Raw genomic sequence first — 12,500 nt, 5'->3', positions numbered from 1 at the left:
TACCTAAAATAGGAAAGGCAGATTATATTTTTATTGTTGAAATTTCGTAATATAGGAAAGGTCGATTACATTGTCTCAGTTATAATCACGTAATATAAGAAAGTAGATTACATTTTTCATCTGTAATTGCATAATATAGGAAAATAAGAATACATTTTCTTTGTTACAATTACGTAATATAGGAAATATAGATTACATTTTCTCAATTGTACCCACGTAACTTAAGAAAGGTATATTACATTTTCTCAATTGTAATTACACTATTTTCTTTGTTGAAAATTGGTAATATAAGAAAGGCAGATTACATTTTCTTTTTTATAATGTTATAAGAAAAATAGGTTACATTTTCTTTCATATAATTTTTATTTTATTTTAGGTAGGGCAGATTACATTTTCTTTGTTGAACTTTCCTAACGTGGGCAAGACAGATTACATTATCTTTTTTGTAATTTGGTTAAATTACATTGTATTTGCTGTAACTTCGTAGCATAGGAAAGGTGAATTACATTTTATTTGTAATTTCGTAATGTAAGGAAAATAGCCCACGGTGTCTCGTTTGAAATATTAGTAATATAATCAAGGTACGTCACAATTTATCAGATGTCATTTCCTAATTCAATCTAATGTAATAAAGGTAATGAATAACGGCTGAGGTCATTCCCCATACATTAAAGAAGGCAGGGGGGGGGGGGGGGGGGGGCTTCGTTTGCTCTCCAATAATTACAACGACTCCTTAATTCCCCCATATCGGATTCCGTTAACATTTCTATTTTATTCCGAATAGCTTCTGGAGAGTCATTCTGTATATTACGAGCCGCATGTGCGTTTGCGCATGCGCAAGTGTGCGTAAGTGTGCATGTGTGTATCTGTGTATGTTCGGATGTTATCTGTAATATGGTCTCTCTCTCTCTCTCTCTTCTCTCTCTCTCTCTGGCAAGGGGATGTTATTTGTAATATGGCTCTCTCTCTCTCTCTCTCTCTCTCTCTCTCTGGCAAGGGATGTTAATTTGTAATATGGCTCTCTCCTCTCTCCTCCCTCTCTTCTCTCTCTCTCGCTCTTCTTCTCTACTGGCTCTTCTGGTCATCTTCTCTCTCTCTGGCAATCAACATGTGGGGGAATATTATTATGCTATTCATGTACTTACGTAGCTTTAATTTGATTTCTTTGATCATTTATTTATTTTTTTATGCTTCCCTTAGATTTGCCTTTCCTGTTATATCTTGAATTTTATTTTTTGTATTTTTCAAGCATAAATATTCATGTGTATTACCTGTCTAAGATAACATATAGTCACTGAAATTACAAATGGGTCTGTTCTCATTATATCTCAACAACTGTAGCCTGCTCAAAGCAATATCTCTCCAGTCATTGACAGTTAGCTGGAAAACTGGTTCTTTTCTATCCCCTAGATAAAGTAAATATTATACAAACTACACAGGGTGTTGCATTCCTGCACAGAAGATGGTAAAGTTAATTATATCTCATTTTAACCAGACCGCTGAGATGATGAACAGCTCTCCTAGGGCTGGCCCGAAGGATTAGATATTTGTTACGTGGCTAGGATCCAATTGGCCTACAGCTTATTGTGGGATCCGAACCACATTCTATCGAGAAATGAATTTCTAATCGCCAGAGATAAATAACTCTGATTCCGAGCTGGCGGAGCGGGGAACGGAATCGAACTCGGGACTACCGAATCGGTATGCTAGCAAGTAACCCACTCGTCCAACGAGGAACTACGTTATGTATTGCATTGTCATCTATTTTGCGCATCGTGTATTATTTATTTGTCTCGTGAAAATTGGGCTGGCAAGCCAGGATCTGACACGCCATTCAATGCTTGCTCTTAAGTCAGTGAATAGAGGGAGTTGGAGAGGTTGAACAGCAAGATGAAGAGATCCAGAAAACTTAGTTATAATTGAAGGGTAGATTACATTAGATTACAAATTTATTTTACGGAACTTCGTAATGTAGGAAAGGGAAATTCCATTTTTTTCCGAATTGCGAATAAAGATTCTTTTTCACTAATTAATTTTTATGCAGTGAAGTTAAATGGCGATATCTCTGCGACCTGAGCCTAATGAATCTTCGCAGTTGAAGCAACAATGACGAAATAATCACGGTCAGAATGTCCTTAAAAAAACTGCCCCCCCCCCTCCCCCCAAATTGCCATTGTCCTCATTGTGTGTGTGTGTGTGTGGTGTGTGGATTTGGCGGCGTCTGGCACATAAGTGGCTTACCACCAATTAACTCCATCGGATATTCAGAGCTCAGCCCCAAGTTAATGAAGACCCTTAAATACGATAATTGATGTATTCTTGGTACGAGAGTCGAATAGAAATTGCCTGCTAATGAGGTTGAGAGAAGGACTGTCGAAATAAAATCGGCGTTTTCTTTGGAAAGGATATTTTGCTTCGAGTGTGAAGGATAGGTTATAGTTAGTCGCGCAATTCCATTTTGCAGTTTTTAATGTATTATTTCATTATAATTAACAGGATCTTGAACCACGTTCGATAACCACAAAAACGGTTGCCTTCTGGCTGCGTCAGTCACCACCGGTCATCAGCTAATTATAGTTCAATTATTCGAACTTTAGTTTTCGTTTATAATTTGTTGTTGCGTCGAAAACATGTCCCGTTTATTATGATAAGCCTCTTATTGTGCAAACAAGTCGTGGAATGAGCTTCCTTCAAGTGAGACAAGAACTCGTAGCCTTCTGCAGTCCGGTTAGAAATGTTGCAAATTAGGCTTTGGCTTATTTGATATATTGTTTATCCGCGTCTAATGATCGGACACTAGTAGTATTGACAGTATTGATAGAATTTCAAAGGATATATTTACACACACACACACACACACACACACACACACACACATATATATATAGTGATATATGATATATATGATTATATATATTTATAGTATATATAGTATATATATATATATATATATATATGTATATATAGATATATATATATATGTGTGTGTGTGTGTGTGTAATGAGGATATTTCCTCATTATTCATTTGGTAAACGTGTAACTCGAGCGTCAGGCAAAACAAACAAACCTCTCTCTATTCCAAGTAACTAGCGGCTCGCGACCTTCTCTTTCTCTCTCTTCCACCCTTCTGCAGCACTGATACCTCTCTTCCTATCTCTCTCTCTCTCTCTCGCACCCTCTCTAGCACTGAACCCTCTCTCTCTCTCTCTCTCTCGCTCTTCTCTCTCTCTCTCTCTCTCTCTCCACCTCTAACAGGTAACCAAAATGAGAGAGTTGCATTATAAAAGAGACATTTATTAACAATGAATAAATAATGAATCAATCAAGTCTTACAGACTAACTTAATTCAATCAAAACCCCAACAGTAAAATGTCCAAATAGTAATGGTCACCATCGGGACTCCCTCTCGGTCCCCCATGGTTCTTGCCAGAACCGTCTGTTTCAAAGACACAGAAACACCCCATAAGTACACACACAAGTTTAACAATCAGAGATTAAAGATTGAATATTACCACAAAAATGACAAATAGGTAACAAGCCACTTTTTGGCTAAAACAGTTCAAAACTCACCCAAGCAGCCGGACTACAGATTATAAAGAAACTTCCGCTGAGCACCACGGCATCCTGTCTTTCTCTCAAAGCCGCCTCTATGCAAATCCCCCATAGATTTGCGTATCATAGATTTTTAATAGGAAGAGGCGCACACGCACATACGAACGGACAGTTCGTTAGCGCCTCACAATACTAGCTGCAACTAGTTTCCCAAAGGCACTTTGAGAAGAGTTCATGAACTGAGTTCATTGACTTGTCTAACTAAGCAGTTTTATCTCAAGCCATCCACAGAAACCCATTGATCAGCTTTCTCGGGTCGTTGCTTCTGCTCTGTTCTTCACATCCCATAGTTCACAGCGAACATATTGGCAATATATCATTAATCAAAACCCTAGGCCTACATATATAGATATATATATATATATATATATATATATTATATATATATATATAATACGCACCTATACATACATACGTACATATATATTATTATATTATATATATATATATATATATATATATATATATATATATATATGTAGTATATATATATATAGTATATACGTATATATATATATATATATATATATATATATATATATGTTTATATATATACATACACATACATAGTACATACATCATGTAAATATACTTACACATGGCAAAGGTGTGCATATCCTCCCAGTATTCACGACCAGACAGACGCCTTTCGTCACATGGCAAAAATAAATACTAACCGCCCCATCTTTATTCACTTCGGGATTCCCGAATTAGACTGATCAGAAGTCAAAGTGAAACAATAAAAAAAAGAGAAAAAAAAAAGAAATGGATAAAGCCTCATTTAACTCGAATGTCTCCCAATAAAACTTAATTAACCCCAAGTCCAATTTACACTAATAATTGAAAATTACGAGGCTAATGAATTTCTACCTGCCTCTGTCTCGCTAATTACATGAGAGAGAGAGAGAGAGAGAGAGAGAGAGAGAGAGAGAGAGACGCGGACACACACACACACACACAAAGCATTTTGGCCTGTAATGGAATTTCATTTTAACTGCATTTTATAAGAGCGAAAGTCACGTTGCGTTATCTGGGATTAATTTATATGTTGCAGTTTTATTCTGTTTCTGTACTGGATTTTTTTATTATTCTTTATTGTTGTTCGTGGCGTCAAAGACAGGTTTGTTTAGTTGAGTTTTAAAATGCTGTTCGGTTTATCTTTCTATTTTTTTAGTGAATGGTAAATTTTATCTCTGTCAACATACACACACACACACACACACTCTCATATATATATATATATATATATATATATATATATATATACATATATTAATATATATATACATATATGCGCAACTGTAATAGTCACAGTGCCCTCTTAACTTCTTGAATTCTTTGCTCTTTTTTCGATACGCTTGTCACCGCAAAGCCTTAAGATCCAACTCCAAAGAAATTTTTTGAGGAAAATGTGATGTCTGGTACCGGGAAACGAACCCGGGTCCCATAATCACAAAGAGGTCACCTGGGTTCGTTTCCCGGTACCGGACATCACAATTTCTTCAAAACTTTTCTTTGAACTTGGATCTTCAGGTTTTGTAGTGACAAGCGAATCCAAAAAAACGAGCAAAGTCCTCACGTTAACCTTGCAGCTATGTCTGTCTGCCCGTCTGTCATTCAATCACGGCCAAACGGCTAGTCCGATGGGCATGAAACTTGGCAGGGTTTTAGTGGGGACCCGTAAGATGGTTTATAATGGGGTTTCATTCTACCTTCCGCTCCCCCTCCTAAGGAGGGGGGGGTGAGAAGGGCTTCCCTGAAACGGAGCTGGATATGCCCGTAGACTTAGTTACTTTACGAATTTATCAAACATAATAGTTAAGAAAAACATTAGCGAGTCACTTATTTGAAGCAGCAGAATGCTTTTAGTAAGGGTCGCTAAATTGCTAGTGATAATAATTACTTGTTGGAAACTTCATCTGCAAGACCTGAGAAGCATGTTTTTGAATGAGAGAGAGAGAGAGAGAGAGAGAGAGAGAGAGAGAGAGAGAAATCCAGTCTACAACCACATCACATTATGATCCTAAAACACCCTTTCTCTTGCTTCTTCCCCCAGGTACCACAAACTGCGAGTGATCACCAACTACTTCGTGGTGTCGATGGCGCTGGCCGACATGTTGGTAGCGCTGATGGCTATGGTCTTCAACGCATCTGTACAGCTGACCAACACCTGGCTCTTCGGCCCGCTCATGTGCGACCTGTGGAACTCCATGGATGTCTACTTCTCCACGGTTTCTATTCTACACCTGTGTTGCATATCCATAGACAGGTGAGTTTGTGAATTATATGTATATATATATATATACACACACACAAACAACACACACAGGGTGTCCATAAAGTCCCAGTACCATTACAAGTATTTGTTACTCAGAATGACACTGGGACTTATGGACACCCTGTATATATATATATATATATATATATATATATATATATATATATATATATATATATATATATAAATCAAGAAAATCGAAATTATGTCAGGTATATGACCCGGGACTATGCTCCGTTGTCAGTAAAGTTATTTAATTTTAATTAAAAATTTATGAGAGCTCAACTGATTTTTCTTAAACTTGTGCTAAATGTCATATCGATAATGAATCTCGCAAGGATGAATGACATCAGTGGACCTCAAGTGGCTCACTGTAGGCATTATTGAAGGGTGTTAGTAACATTCCTTCGGTTCATTTCAAGCCTCTCACTTTACTTCATTTAATTCCTTCTTCAGCCTTGCTGTCCAGCCTCTCCAACTATTACTTTTCTCCCGGTTCTACCTTTAGATCTTTGTTCGGTAAATCTAAACAATAACTCCGCGTCGGGTATTTCTTTGGAAATTACAGTTTCCTTTAGTATTCGGGTTGCTTATTAAGAATTTACCGTTATTTTTGGGCGGCCAACTGTAATTAACCCCCCAGGGGCCAGTAGTAAACACGGTGAAATACATTGGACGCCCCAATCCCTAGTGGATGGATGTCGTATCCGCGGTTACGTTTCCTTGCATCTCCTTACCTTGCTGTTCAACCTCTCCAACTCCCTCGCTGGAGGGCGAATGTGCCCCTTCAGTGCTTGGCTTGGCAGCCTAAATTTCATAAAATAAGTCTAATATGTTTTTTTTATAAAGAAGCTGAATTATAGGTCGTTTAACTGTAATATTTTCTGATTCTCTCACACGTTACATCAATAAAACTATAAAGATTAATAAGATTATAATAAAGATTATAAAAATATAAATAAGAACTTTCCTTGTTTTGTTTTTTGTAAGGGTCTTATAAAACAAAAATAAAGATAATGAAAATGAAAATACCCTTTTTTTTTGTAAGGGTCTTATTGCACTATCGCCAAGTAAAAAAGAGAGAGAGAGAGAGAGAGAGAGAGAGAGAGAGAGAGAGAGAGAGAGAGAGAGAGAGAATTTTAATTTTTATTTTATTTTATTTTTATTAAAAAAAACTTTTTAAACCTTTACTAAATATCTCTACATTTGGGAGCCAAATCACCTCATAATTCTTATAGGATATTTTCTTCTCTTCCGCATGATTCAGCACATTCTCTGAAAGGGAATTTAAAATGCTCTAACACTTTGAAGATTAATTTTATATACCCATATTTCACATCAATAAATAACCAAAGGTCGTTTGAATCTCATGAATTATTATCAATGAATAAATAAATATTAAAAATTTTTTAGTGTTATAAATGGAGATATTTATTTATTTATCTGTTTTAAAAATGTTTTAGTGTTATAAATGGAAGCATTTATTTATTTATTTATCTGTTTTGTATATCAATAGATGCGAAAGTGGTACTGATTTTTCAACGCAAGGCAGAGGAATGGTTTAATTTACGAGTCCAATTGAATCCAGAGATCAGAGGTCCATACTAGACCTCTTATTCTTTTCCACATTACTGTCTCCACTTCTGGACCGCTGTTAGGAGCAAGAGCCTGTGCTGGCATGTATTAGTGTTTAATTATCTCCGTAGGGGGTAGTGCAATCAGTGCACCTCACCTGGTACACTGTAGGCATTACTTAAGCTTCTTCGCGGCGGTCCCTTCGACACCTTAGCTGCAACCTCTTTCATTCCTTTTATTGTACCTCCTTTCATATTCGTTCTTCCATCTTACTTTCCACCCTGTTCCTGTCTTACCTGAATAACCTTACAGGCCCCAGCTTTTGGCCTTTGGCCTCAATTCTGTATTCCAATTCCAATAGTGTTTCATTACAGTTTTCCTGTTATGTTGAATAACAGTCCTGTAATTAACGTATCTTTTTCCTGTTCTTCAGTGAGTTGCTAAAAAGGAGGTCACATAGGCGCTGTAATGAATTGCAATTTTTTTTTGCACCTTAATAGAATGATTATGACTTGATACAAATGATCTTATATATATATATATATATATATATATATATATATATATATATATATATATATATATATATATATCTTTTATGTGTATGTATATAATATGTATGATATATAAAGTACTCATTTTCATAGACGTGTCTATATGTAATGAAGTGAATTTGTTTGGATTACGCTCTTTAAAAAAAAAATTTTTTTTTAAGCAAAATATTAGGAAATCAATTTTTAAGTCAGGTACCTGCCTGAATTCAGTATGAGACTTTATATTCATGAATATTCAATTTAAAGTTACTTATATTAAGAAATATTCAAAGTGAAAAAGTAGACTATGAACTTCATATAACTCACGTAACTGATCCCCTGGGGGGGGGGGGGGGGGGGGGGGGTGGGGGGGGGGGGGGGGGGAAGAGAAAAAATAACTCGAATGATCTAGACGAGCGCCACTTAAAAAGAAGGAGAAATCTTTCTTAATCTTATCCCCAGACCACCCAACCTCCTCCAACCTCTTTGAAAACCTCCAGAGAAGTCTCGTCTTGTTTCTGAAAGCCTCTGCCCAAACAAACAAGTATGACGACAACGCACAAACACGACAGTTAATAACTCAGGTTAATGACATAACTTGGCTCGTTACGGAAGGCTAGCACGGTTGATGATTTAAAGACTCACTGCCGGCTAAAGTGACTGGCTTAGCGATTAAAATCTAGGGTCAAAAAATGTGTAGAAAAGCTTTTAAGTGAATATGACTCGCGCACGTGTTCACGCCTATGGTTACGATTTTTTCGTGTGTGGGTGGTGTTGGGGGGGCGATTGGTTAATATCTAGAACGCTACGGTCCTTTTGATTAGAATATATTTAAATGTTAATATTAAATGTATTAGAATAAACTTAAACATAAATATTGAATGTATTAGGAGAAAGGACTCAGAGAAATGTAATACTTACCTTGGGGTTTTTATATTTAGATAGATCGTATTCAATACTTACATTTAAGTGTACGTCCATTTGTCTTTGCATATTTTTTTTAATTCCATTTATCGAAGACGTTTCACTTAAATATCGAATCTGGATACATTTAAATGTACGGCCATCTGTCTATGCATGTTTTTTTTTATTCCATTTATCAAAGACATGTTACTTTAATATCGAGAGTCTAGAGTAACTGTAAACAGAGCCTGATTAACATCAAACAACCCCTAATTTATCTCAAGGAACCCCCAAGCGTTGGCATGCATTTCCTGTGAAATGGCGGGCATTCCTTGAGCAAAATAAAACTTCATCTGATTAATGTGGAAAACAAATGTTGAACACACTAGGAAATGTTGACATGTCCAAGAGCAGCGAACAGAGGAATGCCGGTCATTGTGAGTAATTGTGAGCAGTCCTAAGCAATATCGAGTAGTTCTCAAGTAATGGCTAATAATCTCATGTGATCATTAAAATAGTTCTCGAGGTAACATTGAATATTCCGTGAGTAGCGCTGTGGAAATCCGTAAATAGTTCCCGAAGTAAGATTGAATATTCCGTGAGTAGCGCTGTGGAAATTCGTAAATAGTTTCCGGGGTAACATTGAATATTCCGTGAGTAACGCTGTGGGAATCCGTAAATAGTTCCCGAAGTAAGATTGAATATTCCGTGAGTAACGCTGTGGGAATCCGTAAATAGTTTCCGTGGTAACATTGAATATTCCGTGAGTAACGCTGTGGAAATCCGTAAATAGTTCCCGAGGTAACATGGAGCAGTCCCTGAGTAACGCTGCAGAAGTCCTTCGCAAACAGTTCCCCGAGGACCGAGGTCACACTGAACAGTACCCGAGTAACGCCGAAGCATTCAGCGTGTTTGGCGAGCTGCCCTTTTGAGAAGTAACGCCGACAGTTCCCGAGGAACAGCAAGAAGTCTCAGACTTAATGGCTGGGCGACCCGGAACCCGGAGCGAGCAGAGGTCGTCGATTATCCCTGAAAAGTTTTAATGGAACTGCATTGATTAAAGTACTTTGCCGTGACTAACACCCCCCTGGCTTGATGTCAAGAGTTCCTAATGAGGAGGCGCTGTCGAATTTTCTCTTTGCTTCCTTCGGAGAGAATTTTTGGTTATTTTATTGCTTTCTCCTTTGCAAAGATATTCTGGGGAGGAAATCTGTTCCTCTCTCCTCGTCAGAGATATTTTAGGGGAAATTGTGTTGCTTTCTTCTTAACAAAGATATTTTGTGGATATTCTGTTGCTTTCTTTTTTAGCAAAGATGTCTTGGGGAAATTCTGTTGCTTTCTTTTTAGCAAAGATATTTTGAGGGAAATTCTGTTGCTTTCTTCTTGAAGATAATTTTGGGAAATTCTGTTGCTTTCTTCTTAAAAATATTTTGGGGAAAATTCTGTTGCTTTCTTCTTAACAGATATTTGTGGGTTAATTCTGTTGCTTTCTTCTTAACAGATATTTTTGGGTTAATTCTGTTGCTTTCTCCTCGTCAAAGATATTTTAGGGGAAATTCTGTTGCTTTCTTCTTAAAGATAATTTTAGGGAAATTCTGTTCCTCTTTTCTTAACAAAGATAGTTTAAGGGAAATTCTGTTGCTTTCTATTTAATAAGGATATCTTGGGGAAATTCTGTTGCTTTCTTCTTAACAAAGATAGTTTAGGGGAAAATGCGTTGCTCTCCTCTTAAAGATATTCTGGAGAAATTCTGGTGCTTTCTCTTTGGCAAAGATATTTTGGGGGAATTTTGTTGGGCATTTTCCATGTTAAAAGGTGATCAGTTCCTTTATAACTCAAAATGGTTTTATTTTTAAGGGGGAACTTTGTTCTTGGTGTTTTTATACTCATTTGGAGTCCCTATAAAGAGAATCTGTTGTTTAATTTCTTACATTCGTCCACTCATGAAATAAGTTTGTAATTTATCTTATTCTTTCGCATTTGTTAAGCTATTCCCTGTTTGTTTTCCTTTTAAGAGAACATTTGCCCTCTCTTAATATTTTCAATTTCTGCCAAGAAACGTTCTTGATTTCGTGTATACAGTCTCTGCATTTTCTTTGGAAGCTGTGAGTTCATCATTGGACGATTCTATTGGTAGCCCGAGTTCGCTCCCCGTTGCTGCCAGTACGGAATCAGAGGAATTTGTTTCTGGAGATTAGAAATTCATTTCTCGATATAATGTGGCCCGGATCCCACAATAAGCTTTAGGTCCCGTTGCTAGGTAACCAATTGGTTCCTAGCCAAGTAAAAAAAAAATTAAAAATCTAATCTTTCGGGCTAGCCCCTAGGAGAGCGGTTAATCAGCTCAGTGGTCTGGTTAAAACTAAGATATACTTGACTTTTTGGAAGCTGTAATGAAGTTACGTTTTCGTGCTGTGGAGACAAATTCCTTTCTTTGCATTTTTCCTGTTTTGTAAAGAGGACGAGCTTCTGTTTTGACTTTAGTGCTCTTGTTCAGGACAGCAGTTGCTTTCTCAATATTCTTTACATCTTAAAATGAATGTTAATACTTCCCTCTTCTAAGTTTTTCAAGGCGTCTCTTACCTCTCTTTCCATTTCTAATAATGTTGCCAACATATTCACGGTTTTTCACGTTCTTCGCAGAGATTTGGCTCCTTTCGTCTTGATAATTACTGTCTGTTCTTGAACGATTGTGTTACCATTTTGTCTATTCGTAAAGACTTAAGAGAAATTGGTTACTTCGTACAATATGCTTGCTATTCATATTCTTGAATGAGAAGCGCTTTCGTCTTACCGTTCTTCGTGTTGCTTCAAATTTATTATTCTTCACTGTCTTTAGAACAAGCACGTTCATATTATTTACGTTCTTTAGAGAGAATCCAATAATATCTAGCTGTTTGTGTCACATTCCTAGCATTCTTAAGAATCTCTCTCTTTTTTCTTTTTTTTTAAACGAATGCATTGTATTCCTCACGTTCTTTGGCAAGGTTATTCTTCAGACTCGTTCGCTTTAGCATTACGTGCATCACGTTCTTTTACGGAAGTCAGGTTTGGTTGCGTCACACTTAGTCTCCGCGATGCATTCAATCAATACGTTCACTAGGAGTGGTTTAATAACCCTAGCTGGTCTGTCAATAGATGGAGTGGCTGGAGATTTTAGAGATGGCAGGTCAGAATACACATGACCTTTCTATGGAATCCCTCCTCCTCCTCCTCCTCCAAACGACCAAGAATCGTTCGACGTCACGAAATCTTATTTTCAGTTATTTTAACAAATGGCATTTGTAATGGCCCTCAAAATGTATTTTTTTAAATTTTTTTTTATTATTTTCAACTCCTTATTCCTGTTCTTTCTTGTTTTCTCTCTCTTTCTTTCCTCAGTCATCAAAATCTTAACCATTCCCTCATCCACGTACCTCACACACACACACACACACACACACACACACACACACACACACACAACTACTCATCCATAGTAGATTCTGTCAAGCATAACTTACGAAGATCCTGCACCTCTCATAGTCCCCTTTACTTTCTTCTTCTTCTTCTTCTTCTTCTTCTTCTTCTTCTTCTTCTTCCACCGACATTCTTGTTCT

At 36.9% G+C, this 12,500-nt stretch overlaps 1 protein-coding gene across 1 annotated transcript in view; it reads left to right on the top strand.

Moving 5' to 3' along the window:
• Positions 1-12,500, top strand: part of LOC135209156 (octopamine receptor beta-1R-like) — a 656,801-nt gene that overhangs the window by 245,395 nt on the left and 398,906 nt on the right. Inside the window, exon 2 of the mRNA XM_064241817.1 lies at positions 5,669-5,881. Within this exon, the coding sequence (XP_064097887.1) occupies positions 5,669-5,881 (213 nt within the window). The remainder of the gene's footprint in view (positions 1-5,668; positions 5,882-12,500) is intronic.

This window comes from Macrobrachium nipponense, chromosome 37 (assembly GCF_015104395.2).
Source record: "Macrobrachium nipponense isolate FS-2020 chromosome 37, ASM1510439v2, whole genome shotgun sequence".
Taxonomy (NCBI): domain Eukaryota; kingdom Metazoa; phylum Arthropoda; class Malacostraca; order Decapoda; family Palaemonidae; genus Macrobrachium; species Macrobrachium nipponense.
This window is presented reverse-complemented; position numbering and strand designations above follow the sequence as displayed.